The sequence below is a fragment of the Heliangelus exortis genome, chromosome 1, assembly GCF_036169615.1.
Source record: "Heliangelus exortis chromosome 1, bHelExo1.hap1, whole genome shotgun sequence".
NCBI classification, from domain to species: Eukaryota; Metazoa; Chordata; class Aves; order Apodiformes; family Trochilidae; genus Heliangelus; species Heliangelus exortis.
In genome coordinates this window covers 136,295,562-136,316,568 of record NC_092422.1, presented here as the reverse complement: position 1 = coordinate 136,316,568, position 21,007 = coordinate 136,295,562, and the positions used below count along the sequence as shown (strand labels likewise).

The following is a 21,007-nucleotide window of genomic DNA, read 5'->3' as shown; positions in this document are numbered from 1 at the left end:
TGTTCATGTGATTTGTACAGCTTTACCTGCTGGTGTCCAGGAACCTGCTGTATGGTTTCCCAAGCAGGGAGAGGATATGTCCCAAGATCACAATTAGCATGACAACTAAACAAACGGGAATGTGCTGGTATAGGAAAAATGTTGCTGCGTGCAGCTTTTTTAAAAGTCCTCTGTTCTAAAAACTGCCAGCAGCAACTGGTTTTGTTGCTGCACAAGTGAGCAGGGTGGCATCTGAGCTTAACAAATACTACAGAATTGAGTGTCTTTTTTTTTTTTTTTTTTTTTCCCAAAAATGGGCACACAAGCTCTGCTGATCTCTCCAGCGTTCGGGTTTCCGATAATGAGTGGAAAATGAAGCTCTGTGATAATGGGAATTGTGGTAATGACAATAGTACAGAGTAGGAGGATGTATTGGGAGCTTGATACTGTGTCCCTGTGGTTTCTTCAGGGTGTCAGCGTGTAAAGTGTAAAGAAGCTCTCCCAGCAGTGTGCTGACAGGGATGGGACCCCCTCTGAGGCACTGTGTGTACTTTCTGCCCAACGTGTCCTTTGTCACTCCAGGCGTTTGCTGAGAGAATCCTCTCATCAATCCTGCTGAGCAGGCCAAGTGACTGTATTTGTGTATATCCTGGCAAAACTTCAGGGATAGCAGCTGTATGCCAGCACCAGTGGTACCCATAAAGCTTCCTGGGGTAGCAGTGACTTTAATGCAGATTGACTAAAAGCTGTTTGCACAGAGAAAGGGGAAATAATTTGTGTTGTAATCACTGTGTTCACCCTAAATATGATACTGCTAGGATTACTGCAGGAAAACAACAGCAAAGCATTGTTAATCAGTGTGTTTGTAGTAATAAAAGCTGTGTGTAGATTAGATCTGAGAATAGCCTATTGGCACTGGTGAACGAAGCAGGACGATTAGAGTTTAGGCACGTTTTTGGTTTTCTGTGCTGCTGGGAATCCTCGTGCTTTCTTTATCTCCCTCAGATTTGGGTGTTGAGTGCAGGCAGATGCTGTGGCCTGCTGCATCAGAACCCACAAATGTTGTAGAGATTCTATCCAGTACCAGTTTAAAGGCAAGCTTTAGACCCCAGAATATTGATTAAAAGGGGATCTTTGGAATCCAGTACACTTCAAACAGTTGACGTGTAAAGCTGGTATTTTGTTATGTCTGTAGATGAATGGAGTTCCTGTGCTGTCTATTGCAGCTTTTACTTTATTTGGAGCATTTCTTACGGATAATTAAAGTTTATAGAGAAGGGAATTACAGGAGAGTATGCCTTTGATTTGCCATTACTGCTTTTATCTGAGATTTCGCTTTATGCTATAAACATCAAATGAGTGTCTGAACACAGAGTAGGTTAGAATTACACCATCATTATAATGAATGAAATGGGGGCCAGAAAGTTAAGTGATTTGGTAAAATTATTGAATGGTAGTGTTGTGATGCAGCTGTTACACTTAGGCATCATGAAAGCAATGCAATTTCACCTCATTATGGAAATGTTAGATCAGGAAACTGGGTACATGAAGAGCATTGTGCACCTCTTATTTCACAGCTTTGAATGAGGCAAAGTTTACGGGAGGATGTAATATACTTGTACCTGAAGGACAGCTCTGGAAACAGCCACAGAACTGCCAGGTGTAATCCACTTTGAAAGCAATTCTATGAAAGATTAAATACAGAAAGCTTCTGCCATCTAGCCCCAAGCAACATCTCTCTTTGAACATAAAGCACACAGATCTATGAGATGGAAGATCTGACCTACTAGTAACTTCTGATGTTGCCAAGGCTTAGCAGTAACTGCACCATGCTGAGTCAACAATTCTTCACGTTGAAGCACTCCTGTTGAATGACAGGAGTATAATGCTATCAGACTTTCTCATCTTTTAAATCTGGCATGCTTTGCTCAGAAGTTCAGTGAACATTGTTTTCTCTTTGAAATTCTTCAGCTTCATGGCTAATATAGTGCATGAAAAGTTCCCAGGAAGGCTTTTGGTTTTGAAATGTTATCTGTGTTTGGTTTTAATTAAAAATTATTATTCTAATGTCTTTCCCCAGTTTTTATTTTTCTCTTAAGATGCAGATAGCTGTGTAATGTATGGCTAATGCAGGTGATGTTTACACTTGAAAATAATGTTCCTCTTAATCTCCTCAAAATGCAGTATTGCTGTTATACCACAATCTAGTTCACAAATAAATTGTGTATTGGTGGAGGATGTCAATATCTATTTGATTTATGAAGCCAATTCAAAGACAGATATGTAGTGCTTCTCATTATGCATTCTCAGAATTATTTAAATTATTAAATTTAAATTAATATTAATTATTATCAATATTAATTATTTTATTAATTAATAAAATATTAAATGTTCATTCTCACTACTGTCTAATAGAAAGCCTTGTCACATTACCTGTTCCATCCATATGATCAGCTTTTACAAGCAGTTGTTTGGATTGCTAGAGATCTGGGCAAATATCCAAGTGCTAAAACCTTTCATATTTCATGATGGGGGCCAAGGAACATTGTGAAATTCTTTGTTTGTATGTCTCATTCAGCTTTTGGTAATACAGCCTTTTTTAAGCATTGTGATTTGCTAACTGTATTTTATATGTATTTCAGTCCTATAAAATCATCAATTTTGCACCAAGTCTACTGCAGATTATAGTATCAGATCAAGTTGAATTTCCTGTGCGTCAAGCAGGTGAGATTAATTCCTTGTTTCTTTTTCTTTCAGTTAGGAAGTCAGTCTGATAGTTATTTCAACAAGGTATCAAGCTGTTGCAATGTAAGTTCACCTTTGTTCTGAATGTGGAAATTGAAAGGATCTATCTTTACTGTTTCTTTGCTACATGAGGATCAGATCAAACCATGGGTGTAGGGTAGAGTCCTGCATTGGCTTCCCTGTGTTTGTAGTGATCCCTACTGGATTGCTGTTATACAAAAACAAAAAGAGAAGGTTGTGTATTCAAAACTGAGTAGCAGGGAGCCCTAGGTATTCTTTCTCCTGGTGGTGAAGAAATAGCGATGACAAGACAAGTGGGAATTTTAAAAAAAGGCATCTTATTTGAATATGTTTCTCTGTTTGAGTCCCTTTTCCTAAAAAATGAAAGTCTCTGAAAAATGAGAAAAACCTGATAATTCCCTAGGTCAAGGGCAGCCACATATGCTTCGTCAGTATCTGTGGTGTCCACTCACAAAAGTAGATATGGAGGAAGGTCACATCACTGATAAATTATACATATATTGTCTCAGCACGTCTGGAAAGATTGCCCAGCTGTGTGTGTGAGTTCAGGTATGATGATGCACTTAACTTTTGGGTAAACATTTGTGTAAGATGAGATTCTAAATTCTCAGAATCTATTTTAACTGCTCCTATACAATATTTTCTGACAGGTACAGAAAATACTCAGCTTTTTCAAAAAAAAATCATGAATGCTGTTTTGTTCACAGCTCTGTTTTTATGCTATGGAACAGCATTTCCCATAGAAGCACTGTTGTTTTTTTCATACAGATCCTATTAATCCCCTGAGTGCACTGAGGCGTGCTGACATATGCTGTTTGTCATGCTTGCATTGATTTTTTCAAAGATAATCCAACATTGAATGGCATTGTTAAACCATTCTGTAGTTTGATGCCTAATCTAGACTCTGTCTGTCATTTTTATAAATTAATCTCTCAGTTTAGTGTGTTTCAGGGGAAAAAAGTATATAGAGTTTTTTAAGTGTTTATTTAGTTGTTATTTTTTACAGAGTAGCAGTATAAAATAGAAAAATACATTTCAGTCATACTTGGAAGTCCACAGATTTCCCTGGGAATTTTTTAAAAGCCAAGAATTTGTATAGCAACAAGATCTATGAGTAAAATAAATTAATGTCTTGGGTTGGTCTTTCTGGACCTGTTTCTTGGCTGAGTATTATGGCAAGTCATGGACAAGCCCAGTTTTTCCTTGTGCTCCTATAAAGTATTTTACAAAGTACATGTTTTTGTACTTTGTAATTTGTCATCACCAAGAAAAACGATTTTACCCAAGGATAGCTTATTTATATTTTAAAACCCTAGTTAGCAAGCAACCAGAATAGTACAAGGATAAGAACTTATTAAGAACATTCCTTTAATGTCTCACACCATATTCCCTACATTTACTAAAGAATGCCTATAGGCATTTTAGTATTGGGGCACAAATGCTGCTTTATTTTCAGCTGAAGATTAACTTTATTTTTCATGGTTTTTCATGTGAGACAGAGGGGAACAATTCTAAGGGATTATGGGAAATCCTAATAGTGAGATAAAGCTTAGGGAATTCACAACAAACATTTCTGGCTGAATAGAAGGTAGGCCACATGCCAGTTTCATACTGGGCATATCCCCAAGCAGAGTGTCCCATCTGCATGTGCAATGATTTGTTTACACAAGCTTTCCAAAACTTCACTTACCAAGCTTGGATAGGTTTTTTTAAGAGTGAAAAAAAAGCATGTAAGTGGATTTTTGTTGGCTTGCTTAAAACGGTGAAATATTATATCCATATGGAAGACTGCTATAATAAAGAATGTACCTTGATAGAAGCTGACTAAAATACTATCCTGCTCTGTTTGTGTGGAATCATTAAAAAACCCACGTTTTTCTAGCTCAGCTGTGCTTAGTGTCTCTAATTATTAAAAATTCATGCAGTCATTTTCAGTTGTCTTTTCAGCTCTTTGTTCTACTGTCAACTTTACTACAGGTTGAGCGCAAAGTAATGTGGAGATGTATTAGAATTAAATTATTATTTCCCTGTTGTTTATACTTAGCTGCCATTTACCTGAAGAACATGGTGACACAGTACTGGCCAGACCGTGAGCCACCTCCTGGAGAAGCAGTATTTCCATTCAACATCCATGAAAATGATCGTCAGCAGATCCGTGATAACATTGTAGAAGGAATTATTCGTTCTCCTGACTTAGTGAGGTGTGTAGAGATATTCCTAGAGGTTTTCAGACCTGCTAGTCTGGGTGTAGTTAGTGTGAGAATCTTGGTTTCTTGGGAGGTGATGCAAATACTTGGTTTGAAAACGCAGTAATAATCCATTTCAACATACTTATGTGCACTTGTTTTTTAGAAATGTAGTAACCCATCTAAGAGCTGTGTGGTGTGATGTGATTTATCCTTTTATAGTGTGGTTTAAGGTGTCTTACAACACTTGTTGTAGTGACAGCCTGTCTGTTTGGCTTCTCCAAGGCTGACACTATAGAGGGCTGTCTGGAGTACAGAATTAACCATTCAGGGAAGAACTGCCCAAGAGCTGTTTTCTTTTTTCCAGTAGCCCTTCTCTCGGTTACTTTTGCATTTTTTTATATGTAATCCCAGTATTTAAATGTGCATTAGCATTCATGGATTTAAGATGTTAAAGATTGAAGAAATGTTGTTTTTGTTTCGCTAAAAGAATAATCAAGGTTCACAGGCAGGCTACAGTCTTATGATTGTTCACCCTTCTAATTAGTGAGGCTGATACAGTGGGATTAGACTATATTGTGTAGATGTTCTAGACTTTTTTTTTTTTTTGGTCAGCAGTCATATCCAGAAGAGAACTGATTGATTACAGATTGAAATTGAGATTAAACACTTGAAAAAAGCCCACCAACACCAGAATGCCCTAGACTGTAATAGCATTGCTGTCACTGGAGGTCTTTATGAATAGATTAGACAAACACCTGCCAGGAATGCTTAGGGCCAGGAATGCTTGGGCCTCTGGATGGCATCCCTTCCCTCCAGTGTGCCAGCCACACCACACAGTTTGGTGTCATCAGCAAACTTGCTGAGGGTGCACCCAGTGTCACCATCCACGTCGCTGATGGAGATGTTAAACAAGAGCTGATCCTTGAGGGACTCCACTTGTCACACATCTCCACTGATGGGTGTGCACAGGGAGGGGGAAAAGAGAAAAGTAGCTAAAATGTTCTGAAATTAGTTTATTCCTTAAAGTTAAATCCCTTGGTATTTGTTTTTCTTGGTTTTCCTCTGTCACTTCCCTTTCAGTGCTATGAAAATACAGGTGATACTTAATGATGTAATGTGTGTATTGTGGCCAACCAACCCAGATTTTGGATCTATCCTTTAATATTAAACACTGTGCCATGATCTTATTTACTTACAATGTATTTCTTTTTTCCCTCCTGCTACAGAGCTCAGCTGACAATGTGCCTCCGTGCTATCATTAAACATGATTTTCCTGGCCACTGGACAGCTGTGGTAGACAAGATAGGCTACTACTTGCAGTCTCAGAACAGTGGGAGTTGGCTTGGGAGCCTCTTGTGCCTGTATCAGCTGGTGAAGACTTATGAGTAAGTTGATGTCCCTCAGTAGATGAGGAATCAGTACATTCAGTCTCAGCTGATTAATGAGAATGATATTCTTAAGACCACTGCCAGCTCTAAAAGGAATTCAGATAGAAAAATAATTTATATGACTTAACTGACATTTTTTCATTGAGGCTTTGTACGTTTGATCTGATTTAGCCCATCTTTGAAAAATTTCTTAAATGTTTATAACTTCTTTTGTTTGAAGATTTCCCAAACGCAGGATGCACGAATAAAAATTATTTTCTACTTTTATGTAATTAATATAGTATATTAATTGTCATATTATCATATTGCATATTGTTTCCTGTACTATCCTCCTGATAGTCTAAATCTAAATCCACAAACCATAAATTAGGAGAAGTGTAGTGAGCTCTCTCATTAAAAAAAAAAACCTCTGCTGGTAGAAACATATTGATAAATATTGCAAAAGAAATGTAAATGGAGAAAGAGAGAATCTTTTCCAAACAAAGGAGTTGTCTTTCCCTTTCAATGGCTGGTCACTCCTATTTGTTTAGCGTCCAGCTTGGGTTTGGCCTTCATATGAATGTCAGAGGAAGTGAAATCCCTGTTACACACAATTCAGTAGTAAAGAAAATTAGTTCTTTCTCCCAGTAGCTGCATTTATAGAAGGTAACATTTGTTGGGTTGTTTTTTCCATTTACAGGTTAGCAAATTGGCACGAGTTGTTCTGATGGGGGCTAGAGGAGGGAAGAGTGAGTGAGTGCTCTGTATTAATTTTTAAAATTTTTTTAGGGTATGGAAATTAATTGCTGGTGGGGAATAGGCATTAGAATCTGCAGTGTGTAGATCCGGAACCAACGTTTTTGTTTCCTTTGCAGATACAAAAAAGCAGAGGAGCGAGATCCTCTCATAGCCGCAATGCAAATATTTTTGCCTCGGATTCAGCAGCAGATGATCCAGCTTCTGCCTGATAACTCCCATTACTCTGTACTGCTTCAGAAACAAATCTTAAAAATCTTCTATGCTCTTGTTCAGGTTGGCATCTCTGTAGAGGAAAACCAAAACTTTTACTTTGCTGGGCACAGTGACCCCTTTCAGTACACTTACGGGTGTGATTGAATAAGAATAACGATTTTGATGGCAAAAATAATGAACAATATAAATAGCCTTTCTATAAATGTTATCCTTATAGATTTTTCTACTTAAAAACTGGTCACGTGATCCCCTAAGTTAAATTTTTAATGAACCTTCATATATCTGCACATCCTATTTGTAAGCTTACTAGAGAAATGTTTCTATTTTCATAAAGTCACATGCAACCTGATATAAACTGTATGGATATCTAGGCTGTGCTAGCTGGCCTCTGAAAGTGTCAGTAGTGGATATTGTAGTATAATTGTCAAATAGTGCACTTCAGTAGGTGGTATTTCTAATCTTCTGAAGAGCTGGCAGAAATTATTCATTGTGACATACATATTTTACAGAGATGAATTTGACTCTTACTGTGATGAGTTTGGTGAGGAGGTACTTTCATAGAATGAGAAACAAAACAAGATCCAACATGAGAGACAGCCTGAAAATTCTTACTGGGGGTTAAAGATCTTAAATAGTTTGTTATTAGATGGGGAGGGTTTAAAAGATCCCAAGTTCTTATTTTACTTTTCAATAACTTGCCTGAATATTCTCTCTGTACTTCGTAGAGAAGAAAGATTTACTAGATGGTAACTAGGTAGTAATTAGGAGTCCATTTCACTTACAAAATGCTATTGAGTTACCCAAACCCTATACTATGGACACTACTGTGGTCCTTAAAATTTAGGTGAGCTGATGTAAAGAAGAGGAAGACACAAAGGGAGTTAGCATGACCAGGGAACTTCCCTCAAATAGCATTAGCTCAGAAACTCCTCTGTGAACCTAAGGTTATGATTAGTATTGCTATCTCACCTGATTAATTTTAATTTTACTTAAAACCTCATCTTCTTCATAACGTAACTGCTGTAGAAACAACTATCTTTTTCAGAGAAAATCAGTATTTCATGACTGTGTTGTTTTTTTTTTTCTTATTTAAGTATGCACTGCCTCTGCAATTGGTGAATAACCAGACTATGACCCAGTGGATGGAGATTTTCCGTACTGTCATTGATAGAAATGTACCTCCAGTAAGTTTGAGTTTTGTAAAGACCTCTGATAATTGTTTGTTGGCATTTGAGGAACAGTGCTCTTTTTTAAGATGGCAACTATTTAAGATTCTTAATCTTGGAATAAGTGGTGTTTCTGACAGAAACATGGGAAGATCGCATAAGCTGCCAGAATTTAATTGGAGTAGTGACACCACTGAAACTCCAGTCAGGGGTATTTTGGAGGTTTGAAATACTTCAGCCAGTTTCTTTCAAACAAGAATCAAAAGCTCGTCACAAGCCCATAATTTGTCTCTGTTCCTCTTTTTCTTTCATCTTTTCGTATTTCTTGAAGAACAAAATAAAAACAGCAATTAAATTCTTGTTTGTGTGTGTAAAATATTAACTGGAATTTCCTAAGATTTTCATAAATTTATTTCACAACCTTAATATTCTTTTAATATATTTTGCACTAATATATGATTAGGGTGTATATATTTGAAGGAATTAGTATCATGCTTAATTCTTAAACCAGAGTGCATGCTACTGTGTATGCTACATTCATATATACTGTATATATATATACATATATACTGTGCATGCTACATTCAGGTACATGTGAGAGCTCCCTTTTTAAAAATATGAATAATTTTGAAAATTAAAGTACAGGCATTGGCACATATACAATTATATAGACTAGTGAAGATTTTTGAGGGTTCCCAAATGCTACATAACTGTTAATAGAACCAAAGATTTAGTCAACAGTGTGCATTTGTATTTGTTTACTCAGCAAGGAATGTATCATTTCTCTCAACAATACACGTAGCTAATTTAAAAGAAATATATTTATTTACAGGAGACTTTGCAAATTGATGAAGATGACAGACCGGAGCTGGTGTGGTGGAAATGCAAGAAGTGGGCATTGCATATTGTAGCTCGCCTCTTTGAACGGTAACAAACTGGTTAAAAAAAACCTGTAACATGACTTCATGTGCAATTAGACAAGATAGTTCAGTCAATTTTAACAGCTCTTGGTCACTGAAGAAGTTATTCCTGCTGCTGTCTGCTGCCTTCCACTGGTCTGAGCTCTTAGTGAAATGATTTGACACTCTGAGATGATAAGAAACTAATCCCACAGGAAAAAGTGCGTTTTTAATTATTTTATTTTATTTTTTACTATGTCCAGCTACAAGTGCTTTACATTCTCAAATATAAAGGCAGGGACAGATTTGAAAAGAAAGCCATAAACATGGAAGTTATAGAGCTTGCAGACAAATGGCAGCTATAGTTACTGGACTATAATATTGTACTTTATGATAATCTAAGAAGAGAAAAGGGAAGTGGAGCATTATATGGGAAATAATGGCTTAAAAGGAACTTGTGGGAGATAATACCTTTGGGGCTGGAAGACTACTCAGGGTCCTTTGTATTTTAGGAAGTGCTGTGTTTTCCTGACACAGTAGACTTCTCAAAAGTTTAATATCTGTGTTGTCATCTTTTGAAAGGTATGGAAGTCCTGGAAACGTAACAAAAGAATACTTTGAATTCTCAGAGTTTTTTTTAAAAACCTATGCTGTGGGCATACAACAGGTAAGTACAGTTCATTTGTTTCTGAATTAGATCACACTGGCTGCATAAACATACTGCTTTTCAACAGTGTTCTCATATCTAATTAATTCATCTAAATAAAAATGGTCAGGTGACTTTTCCTTTTAGTAATTGAGAAGTTCTTCACAACTCAATGCTGTACAAATGTGTTTTTTTAAAAAAGTGCTACAGGAAAATTCTCAGAAAAGGTGAGTGCTGGTAAAGCAGTATCATCATCAGCATGAAGAAACATTCTAGATACAGCTGAAAGAAAAAACTATTGCTGCAGAGGTCTCATATCATAGAAGGGTGTGTTTTCAGGTCAGTCTTCAGTAGACAAGCTTAGGCAAAGTAATCCATTGATACTGTTTTATTTCAGGAACATACAAGCAGATTAGAAGGGGTCTGGAGAAGAGCAATAAAAGTTATTTTATTCCTGGAAAGCATATTTTATGAAAGTACAGCATAAATTCACAGCTTGAAAGGAAATTATTTTTGCTGGGGGATGCCAACTATTTGTGATTAACATGGTGTTGTGGAGACAGTGCAGTTCTGATAAAGTTACATAGAAGGGAAGCAATTCTTGTCAAAAGTTTTTTGTGTTCTTCAGCCAGCTCAGCTGTGGGCCCCTGGAAATGGGGGCATTCAGGCTTCCAGCATCTCCCAGGTTTGGTGGAGTGGCTGTAGCAACTGTGTGCCTGAAAACACTGAGAGTGCTGGCTTCCAAACTCAGATGTTTTTGGCACAACTCCTGCTGTTTCTCATTCACCCTGCCATATGTGAGATGACTGGGAGTGGTATTTCCCAGGTTTTTGGCTTAGCCAAAGCTCTTGAGTCTCCAGGCTTTTGGGTTACGTATTCCAAACAGGCTCATAAGAAGCCAGGAGAATGAAGTACACTCTTCTGCTCATGATTCTGGACTCTTGATTCCTTTTGGCCTGTGAACCTTGAAAAACACCTGGGAATGCTGTTTTCCAAGGGTCAAGTGCTTGGATAATGTGTATTTCCAAAATATGTGGCTCTACCCAGTGTGCTGCCAGATGAAATATCCCTGACATGGCATCTGCAAGCTTCTTGCAGTTCAAATTTCCAGTGTCTTTGATGCCGGGTGCCAGGCTGTTGTTGTCACTTCAGGTTAAATTTAAACAAGATTTCAAAGTACCAGGGTTGTCTGCAAAGCAAAATTGATTTTCTCCATACAGTATGACAACAGAATAATTTAGCCATCAGTGTATTAATTCTGTGCAAATATGTGTTAAGAACTAAGGAGAGGAATTGTTGTGGTAAGGCTGTAAGCATTGAATGAAAAGGGAAACAGTCTAGTATCTCTTCTAAACAATGTGCAATGTTTGGCTCCTGAGTGAAAAATAGAATCCTGTGGGCAGCTGTAGTTTGAAATACTTGTTGTAAGTTTGTCTGTTAAGAGATTAGGGTATAGAGCACAGAGAGCAGTTTAGCTTTCAAGATAAATGAACTGGACAATCTACACAATTCTTCCATTTCTGGCTCTTAAAATCAGGTTTGTCCTCTTTACTTGAAGAGTTAGTAAGAATTCTCGTGTGAAATTTGCATTAGTTGTTAAGTGCTGAAGTCATGCGAGGGTCTGTAGGAGATACAGACAATTCTTACTCAAGGACCATATTGTATAAAAGACTTAAGGTCAAACTTGGTACTCCTACTAAAGGAGTTATGTGAAAAATAAGATTTATTATGGCATCGTTTAGAATTGTGAAGCAGAATTTTCCTTCTGAAAATATATAACTCTATCTTTTACTATGCACTGCCCTTGATATTATTGTTATTCATGTACATGCCAGTTCTTTGCACTTGTTAACACTTAATAGTTCATTTGCCATTAGTGCAGATAAAGGCTTTGTACTGTAGTTTTTCCTTAGTAGAGGAAGCCTTATATTAAGGAAGCTTTGTGTAACAGAGTTTGTAATAGTGTGTGCTAGGTGATCTGAAAATTACAACAGGTAAATGAAGTTAAGGGGTTTATATCTCTTCTGATGCACAGATTTATGTGCTAACATTTTTCTTTTCTAGTTGAGTTTTTATATTTTTATCAATTTCTTCCAAAATAATTTGTCTTCTTGAAGGGCCTGTCCTTAAAAAATTGAGCAGATACCACTAACAGGTTTAGAAGCCAAAAAGTTTGAAAAGCTCACCGTGCCTTTTCCTTATCTATTCCATTTTTTTTTTGGGGGGCATGCATAAACTGTGAGCCTGTGAATACTGAAGTGTGTCTTTGGTTTACAGTCACAGGTGATCACATGGTGAGGCTGGTAGTAAAGTTGATACACACTTAAATGCCTGCAGGATTAGATATTTGGTTGTTGGATCGAAGTCATTACAATGATTAGTACCACTAGTAGTTTTACTTTGCTGTAAAACTAATCTGTCCATGTACATCCACTGAAGAGGTGCATGTCTATGCATGAAGAGAGATTTTTTTTCATTCTTCATTTAAAAATACCAATTTGTCATTTCTTTAGGTTCTGTTAAGAATCTTAGACCAGTACAGGCAAAAAGACTACGTTGCTCCACGTGTTCTTCAGCAAACATTAAATTATCTGAACCAAGGGGTTATTCACTCTGTAACATGGAAGCAAATGAAGCCACACATACAGGTCAGTATATAAAACCCAGTTATAAACACTGCAAGTCATTAGATTGATTTTTTAAAAAAAACTGAAAAACCCCACCAATTTTGCAGTTTTAAAGAAGGCTTCATGAATCTTTCATGAAGCAATCTATTTGGGTAAAAAACAGTGTTTCAGTATGAATGTTCAATATGGGTTTTTTTCCAGTATTATGACTACGCTTGATTTCAAATACTGTTAACTACACTAAAGATTCTGCTTCATAAGTTCTTTTCTTTAATTATTTTTTAAGTTTGCCTGACAGTCATAATGTTTTGACTTCTAGATGTCAATAGTTTTTGGAATTTGGAACCTGGAAATTCATAGTTGATTGTAGTGCAGAGATAGCGGGGAAACAGAACACAAGCAATGGGGAACTGAACTCTGATTTAGGATGCATTTTTATAAATGAAGTAAGGACAAGTGAGATGTAACTTTCATTATTTTATTTTTTCATGTCTTAAGTTCCCCAGCCAGTGATTAAGAGGGAGGACTCGAATCCATTTTCATGTTAAGTGTTACATTGGTGAGATCCTTCTCCAGAATGTGATGTTCTGCTGTTTATAGACTATGTCCTGAAGTATATTTTGCATGTGTTACTGTATTATTATAAAGATAGATCATATAACTACTGCTGTCTGGGACTGTTGCAAAAGGAAAGTATTTATATTGTAAGCCTATTTCTGTTAGCCAAAATAAAAGAGCACTGTTTAAAGAATTTTACTCTTTTGTAAAGTAGGTCTAGGGAGGTAGTGGACAGTGGAGGGAAGCTGTGCTGGACTTTGATTTTATGGGTACTTATGTATATTTAACTTCTCTAATATTAGAGTATAACAGAAGAAGTGATATTCTCTCTAATGTGCTACAAAGATGAGGATGAAGAGCTCTGGCAAGAGGATCCATATGAATATATCCGCATGAAATTTGGTAAATGTTTGTGTTTAACATTTCTTTTTGCATTCATCATAGCTATATGCTGTAGTCCCAATTAACAGCCTGACCACAATAATGTCTCTGTCTTCACCAGTGTGCTGAACAATAGGAAGAAGAAATGTTGTTTCTTAAATCTCATCAGTCTGTAGTTAAAGGAAGAAGGCAGATCAAATGAGTTTTGGCCATTTGGCTATTAGCTTTAAACTAAAAATTCTCCTAATTCTCCTAATTGTTTTTTTTTTTTCTGCTTGACGTGTGCTCAGTGCAAATAGACTTGCTTGTTCACTTTTTAATGCCAGTTTCAGAATGCTGAATTGTAGGTGTGCCAGTTGTCTGCAGCTTCTTGCAGCTCTCACTTTGACCAGAAGAGGCCTGACTTGCTCTTTCTGTATTGAAAATTGTTAATGACTTCAACATTTTATTCACCAGTTATTACTAAATTGTAAGATTAGATAGATGTAATATATCAAATGATGTAGTGCAAAGCTTGGGAATATAATATATATGTTATAGATAGTATATATATATAATTTATTTATTTATATTTGTTTATTTATATATACAATATTTATATATTTTATTTATATTTATTTATATTTATCTATTTATTATATATTTATATTTATTTATTATAATATATTCATATATTATATATATTATATATTTTATATATATTGTATATCTGTATTATGGACTATATTATGAATTATTACTTTTATTAAAAGATGCCATTGAAAAAGAGAAGCATAATTTCAAAATATGGAAGTCTTAGCTAAGAAAACCCTGTAAACCAGGCACCACAGAGATACATAGCATTTGGAATTTTTTAATTACTTGATTTGGGATTAATAAATATGAAAACAGAATTTAAATGCTTGTGGAGTAATTTTTTAAATTTGGAGAGTTGCTATGCAAAAAATCCAGATACATTGTTGATCACTGGGGTACAAATAAGTTGCTGATGTTTCTTGTATGAATTCATTTCTTTTTGTGTAAATACCGAATCCTATTTGGATATGTAGCTGAGACAGTTAAATACAGATCTAAGTTACATTGTGAAAAGTGAAAAAAAACAACAAACAAGCATGAAAGAACATTAAATTGGAGTTTAGTGAGACACATTAGGGTTTGGAATAAGGATTCCAGTAGTCTGGTAGTATTCCTTAATCATGTTTTGTCTTCAAGTTCTCAGGAAAATTTCATGTGCAATTTTGACCCCATTTCAGGATCACCTTTTTAGATCTTTACATTTAATTAAATCTGTGTAGGAATGTTTGGATTAAAACATCTTTAAAACATGACAGCACAGATTTTTTTTCTAAGATATACATTTTGTTTTCAGTATGATTAAAGGAGGTTTTCTTTTAATGAATGAAGCTAAAAGCTTCAGCTTTCAGCAGATTTCATGCTACCCCAGATCCAAGTAGTTTTTACATACAAAAAGTTTCCCATGAGGTTTTAATAAAGCAAGCCAAAAATGTGTACATGTGGTATACAGATGGTACTGGAATGTATTGTTGTTCTTCCTATAGTGTTTTTAATTAAAAAAGCCAGTTTTTTTTCATTCCTTAAATACATGGCCTCAAGAGAATTAATGAATAAATAATGCATTCCTAATAAAGGGAATGATGAGTGTTCAGTAGATTTGGAAGGCAAGAAGTAAATGCTTTCACAAGCTGCATGACATAAGCTGTGGGTCTGACTCTTTAACCATGAAGTGAAGACAACTGTGTCATTAGTTTTGAGGTTATGTATTCACTCTAACTTTGTGATATCACAAAACCAAGATGGTTTATGAAAATTTTAGTACAGGCTCATTCAGAAAGCAAAGTATGTTTTTTTGGCCTTTTTTTTTTTTTTTTCTTAATTGTTAGATGTATTTGAGGATTATGCATCCACTACCACAGCAGCACAGAATCTCCTTTATACAGCTGCAAAGAAGAGAAAAGAGGTATGGAACTAGTGGGTTTTAATTACTTGAAGTTTCCTTAATAATGTTATTTTCCTTAAATTTGAAGATGCTGCAGGAAGCTAATTGTGAAGAATCTCCTTGCTAATGTTTAGTTTACTCTTTCCTGGCTCAGTGCTATCAATTTTGGGAGAATTAAAATATGTGTGTATGTATAAATAAAACTGGATTCCTCTTGTAGGTTTAAAATTGACCTGCCTCATATGAACTGAGTTACACTGGATGTACTGGTATTTTCCCAAGTTTACAAACAGTGTCTGTCACGACTGTTCTGAGCTTCCCAAACTGTAGCAGGGGGAAAAGTGACCCTGATCCTTACTAAATTTCACCGATGCTATTTAAAATCTTGTTGACAGCAATGAAATTAGCAAGAATGAAACCAATTTCATACAACTGCTCTTTAATTGAGGGCATAACTTTTTTGTAGATCTCTCTCTACTTACAGTATACTTACAGTATAGAAAGTACCTGGCCAAGCCCTGGAAAGCATAGGTTGGTTTGGTAAAGCTGCAAACTTTTTCTCTGGGTACTGCTTCAACATCTAGTAAACATGGAGCTCCATTTCCAGATGGGTTTTCAGAGAAGAGCACAGCCCTTACATCAGGTGGAATAGCCTATGACCTTTCCATTGCTTTGTTGTCAAAACAGTCCTTCCCCACCATCCTTCTCATTTTCATAATTGGTACTGAGAACATAAAAATGTCATACTGCCAAAATCAACAGATTAAAATAATTTTATGAGGTTTTAGTCCAAGCTGTTCTTGAATATGTATGTGTTTATACACTTATGTATACATACATATTTATTTATATATGTGTGAGACAAGCCAGAAGAGAAGTTAAGGGAAAAAAAAACGTGGGCTACTGTTTGAGCCTCTTCCCTTTTCGTCACCTTTTTTGATTTGCCTCAAGGCAAAACCAAAAGCACCATATTTACTATCACTAGTGTGAAATTTCAAGGATATTAATTTAAGTGTGAGAAGTTTGGCTGAAAAGTTTGAAAAAGGAACCTTCTGAATTTTAACAATGGGAAGATGCACATAGTGCCTCACACTCGCATGAGCCCCATAGAATTTCTATTTTAACATGTCATATGAATTTTTTAACTTAAACAATGCTATTAAAATAATTTGACAAAAGGAGATTGTGTATTTTCTGTCTCACGTAGGTGTTACCAAAAATGATGGCTTATTGCTACCAGATTCTGACAGAGCCAAACATTGACCCAAGGAAAAAAGATGGAGCTTTGCATGTTATAGGATCCCTAGCAGATATTTTACTGAAGGTAGGTGGATAAAGAAGTGAAAAATGATTGTAATTCTTATTATCAACTGCCATTTCCAACAAAAAAATCTTAAGATATAAAGCATGGCTAGCCCTTAGCCATATTTATAAAGTCTGAAAAGAGATTGTGCTGTGCAATATGAATGTGAGGGTTTGTTTCTTTAAAATTATTAACATTCTTTCCTGGGTTTTATAGTCCCATTTTATAGGCAGATTTTTCTTCTCAGGTTTCTCCAAAGCTCTGTTTGTTTGCTACAGAACAGCCTCCTGGTCCTCTCCTGATTTACTAGTGAAAGGAGAGGGTGTTAAAAAAGCAAACATGCATTCCACCATCAGTAACATTGCCTATGGTTCTTCAGCAAACAGCACTCCCCACCCCCAACAGCCTGCACTATTGTGGGCTTCTTCTGGTTCCAGAAAGGTGTTTACTTACCATGTTGCAGGAATGTTTTGTCTAACTTTCCAGCTTTGTTACCTGCAGTGCGTGCCTTTAAGTCTCATTTCATCAGCCAGTTGGGAGTTTAAATGGAAAGAGCACAGAGTTTCTGTCCTTCCTTCATTTTTGCCCTCTCTCCATGTCAAAAGTAACTGCCAAAAAGTCATCACTTTTAATGTAAGAATGGCAGCCTTGTGCTGGAAGCTTCCTTTTCAAAGTAATTTATGTGAGTTGTGTCTCTGTGCAGGATGTATATTAACGAGCAACATCTTGCCTACATTTACCATCTATTTTTAGCTGAGGTACCAATCCACTGTCTGATCTAAAATCCCAAAACATCAGTAACTGTTCCGGAATTTGTTTACATTATATTGGATTGTAACCCTTGTGCTGGAGTACAACAGTGTGAAAGAGGGAGGCACTGTTTGTGTTGTTAGGAGCCTTTCATATAGACTGGCATTTTCAAAAGCCATTTATATCTGTCCTGAGAGAAAAAGGGATTTATTCCAATATACAGCTCCTATTTGAATTTTTCCAGTCTTGAAACACGAGGTTATACTATACTTTAAAGGAGATTAATAATCCCCAAACACTGCAGACTTGTCTCAACTCTGAATCTCTTGTTTGGGATTTGGCTGGTTGAAAAATTCCATGAAGTGTTTCTGCAGATTTACTTGATTTGTAAGTGTTTTCTGGCTGGTGAGGTGACTGAGGTATAGATTGTAAGGAGCTCATAGACACACCTTGCCTTAGCTACCTGGCTCCCCACAGTGGTTCCAGTTTAACACATGCAAACCTCTGCCCTGTGTGTACTAGGTAGAATACTTTTTCCTTCTCTCTGTTTTTTGTCTGCTTGACTCTTGATCTGCCTCTCTGAAGGCTGGGGAATCAGTGTGGGAAAAAAGGATGTAGGCATTGGTGATAGTAAAATCATAGAATGGTTTGGGTTGAAAGGGACCTTAAAGATCATCCAGTTCCAGCCCTACTGCCATGACCAGAGGCACCTTCCTCTAGATCAGGTTGCTCAGGGCCCCATCCTATCTGGCCTTGAACATTTACAGGGAGGGGGCATCCACAACCTCCCTGGGCAACCCTCACAGTAAAAAATTTCCTTCTAATATTTAATCTAAATCTCCCCTCTTGAAGTTTAAAACCACTGCCCTGTGTCCTCTCACTACACACACACACATGCAAAAAGTCCTACCCCAGCTTTCTTGTAGACCTTCTTCTGGTATTGGAAGGCTGCTATAAGGTCGACTTGGAATCTCCTTCAGGCTGAACAACCCCAGGTTCCTCAGCTTGTCTTCACAGAGGAGGTGCTTCAGGCCTCTGATTGTTTGGTGACTCTCCTTTGGACATGGTCAAGGAGCTCCATGTCCTTCTTATGCTGGGGACTCCAGAACTGGACACAGCACTCCAGGTGGGGTCTCACAAGAGCAGAGTAGAGGGGGAGAATCACCCCCCTTGACCTGCTGTCTGTGCTTCTTTTGTTGCAACCCAGGACATGGTTGGCTTTTTGGGCTACAGGCACAGACTGGCAGCTCCTGTTAAGCTTCTGGTCTGTCATTTCCCTCAAGTACTTCTCCTAAGGGCTGCCATCAATCCTTTCTACTCCCAACCTGTATTTGTGGTTGAATGTATTGAATGCCCCTGTTCACCTTCTTCCTATCTTAGCCAATAAATCATTCTTTTAGATAGTAACACAGTCCCCAGAATATATCTTCTCTAGAATCCTGGGTCTGTAGATGCTAGGAAAGCTCCAGGATGGCCCATGATGACCATCCTGGCTTCCTATGAATACTGTGGGATTTGTCAGGGTTGGAGTAGTGAAAGAAAATTTTCATCCAGTATCCTTCTCCAACCAAAGAGATTTTGATCACAAAGGAATTATCTTAGTTCATTAAGAAACAGGAAAAAAGATGTGAGTTATTGTTGTAGTGGGTAAAATAATTAGTTTTGATGCTTACAGTAACAGCAGGTCATTTGAAACTCAGATCTGTTTCATACTAAGCTTATATTTAACTGCAGATATGAATGTACTCCTTTGTAGGAAGAATGGAGGTACTAGGTAATTGATCATAATTAATTTTTAACAGAAATCAGCTGGAATAATTTTGCTTAAAGACAATGAAATGTCAGTATACAGTGTTGTAATGAGTAACGTAGAGTTGAACATTATACGTACAGTTCTTTCACTTATTTTAACTTTTATTACATACACAAATAATTTTATTTCCTGTGGTTGAGATATGAAATCAATTATTGGCTATAATGATATATGTAAATTGAATGGTCTCCAAAATTAAATTTTTTTACACCAACAGAAGAGTGTCTTCAGGGATCAAATGGAGCTGATGTTACAGAATCATGTATTTCCATTGTTCATGTCTAACTTGGGGTACCTCAGAGCTAGAGTAAGTTCACCACTTACATCAATGTCAGTATTTTCCACATTTCTTTCAGTTTGATTTCATTATGTAGGTTAATGAAAGAAACGAAGCAAATACATAGTAAAATTTCAAATACTGACCTTGTATGTTCATTTTTCAGCCTTTTTGAGTTAAAAAATGAGTTGTCAGTTAAATGAATTGATGGAAAATCTGTTGTGTTATTGTTTACCTCTTCAGTCAGACTGGAGAATTGGAGCTGTGGTTGTGACCATTTTTCATTAGCAGATCTCAATTATGAGAGTCGTTGGATGGCTGTGAAGAATAGGTAGGATTTCCACAGAGTAGATAATGTCAGTTTGATTTTAGCTTGATGAAGATCTGTGAGTGCTCATGTCAGTCATAAACAAACAGCTAATTTACCTTCATTATTGTTCTGATATTTTTTTTCCAGAAGAATCAAAACTATGAATGCCAGTTACGTACATACTGAATTTATTGGAATTTGGGAAAAAAAACCCCAAAACTGCTTCGGTGCAAAAACTGTTACATTTGCTGTAGGAATACGCCATAATTAGGAGGGCAAAAAAGTAATGCATGAAAACAGAGACATAGTTAACACTGGGTTTGAATTGGTTAAAAAGTGCTAAAAATTGCAGTAGTCCTTAACTTGCCTTTTGTTCTTGTCATTCAGTCCTGTTGGGTACTTCATTCATTCAGTGCTTTGAAATTTCACAATGAGCTAAATTTGAGGAATGCAGTGGAGTTGGCAAAGAAGAGCCTGATTGATGATAAGGAAATGCCTGTCAAAGTAGAGGCAGCAATAGCTCTTCAGACATTAATAAGCAACCAAGAGCAAGGTAAGCTAAAGGTATTCATCAGTTGTGTACACTGCTTTTTTTGTTTGTTTGTTTTTATTTTTTAGATGAGGAGGTTGGTGAAGATTTACATAAGAATTGCTGTAATTTAAAGATAAATATTTCAGAATATCTCATCATGTTTGTTTAGACAGCTTAACTTGATCATTTGTTACTGTGTACATCCCAGAATTGTGACTTCAAGTTTTTAGGGCAGGTTTCCAAACAAAAGAACTTAGAATCAATATTCTATATTTCTTTTAATAAAGTAAATAGCACCTGTCTTGGGTTTTCTTTATTAACGTGAAGTAGTGTGTATGCTTAAGAATGAATGCTGTCTGAGCATGAGGGTATATATTCCCCCAAAACAGTGGATTTTTGCTGTAAATGACATTTTAGTATTGCAAGCGGTAAATGTACAGTTTATTTATTCTGTTAATCTACTTGTTACAGGGGTTTTTTTTGTTTTTCTTAGTGATTTGAGATTTACAAAATTG

The 21,007-nt window shown here is 36.4% G+C and overlaps 1 protein-coding gene across 3 annotated transcripts in view; it reads left to right on the top strand.

Annotated features, from left to right (window-relative positions):
* IPO8 (importin 8) overlaps nt 1-21,007 on the top strand; it is a 49,881-nt gene that overhangs the window by 5,546 nt on the left and 23,328 nt on the right. For all 3 annotated transcript variants that reach the window (XM_071768988.1, XM_071768998.1, XM_071769003.1), the window contains exons 2-14: nt 2,622-2,703; nt 4,790-4,946; nt 6,161-6,319; nt 7,177-7,333; nt 8,368-8,457; nt 9,272-9,366; nt 9,921-10,005; nt 12,498-12,632; nt 13,472-13,571; nt 15,452-15,528; nt 16,715-16,831; nt 19,591-19,680; nt 20,348-20,513. In XM_071768988.1, the coding sequence (XP_071625089.1) occupies nt 2,622-2,703; nt 4,790-4,946; nt 6,161-6,319; nt 7,177-7,333; nt 8,368-8,457; nt 9,272-9,366; nt 9,921-10,005; nt 12,498-12,632; nt 13,472-13,571; nt 15,452-15,528; nt 16,715-16,831; nt 19,591-19,680; nt 20,348-20,513 (1,510 nt within the window). The remainder of the gene's footprint in view (nt 1-2,621; nt 2,704-4,789; nt 4,947-6,160; nt 6,320-7,176; nt 7,334-8,367; nt 8,458-9,271; nt 9,367-9,920; nt 10,006-12,497; nt 12,633-13,471; nt 13,572-15,451; nt 15,529-16,714; nt 16,832-19,590; nt 19,681-20,347; nt 20,514-21,007) is intronic.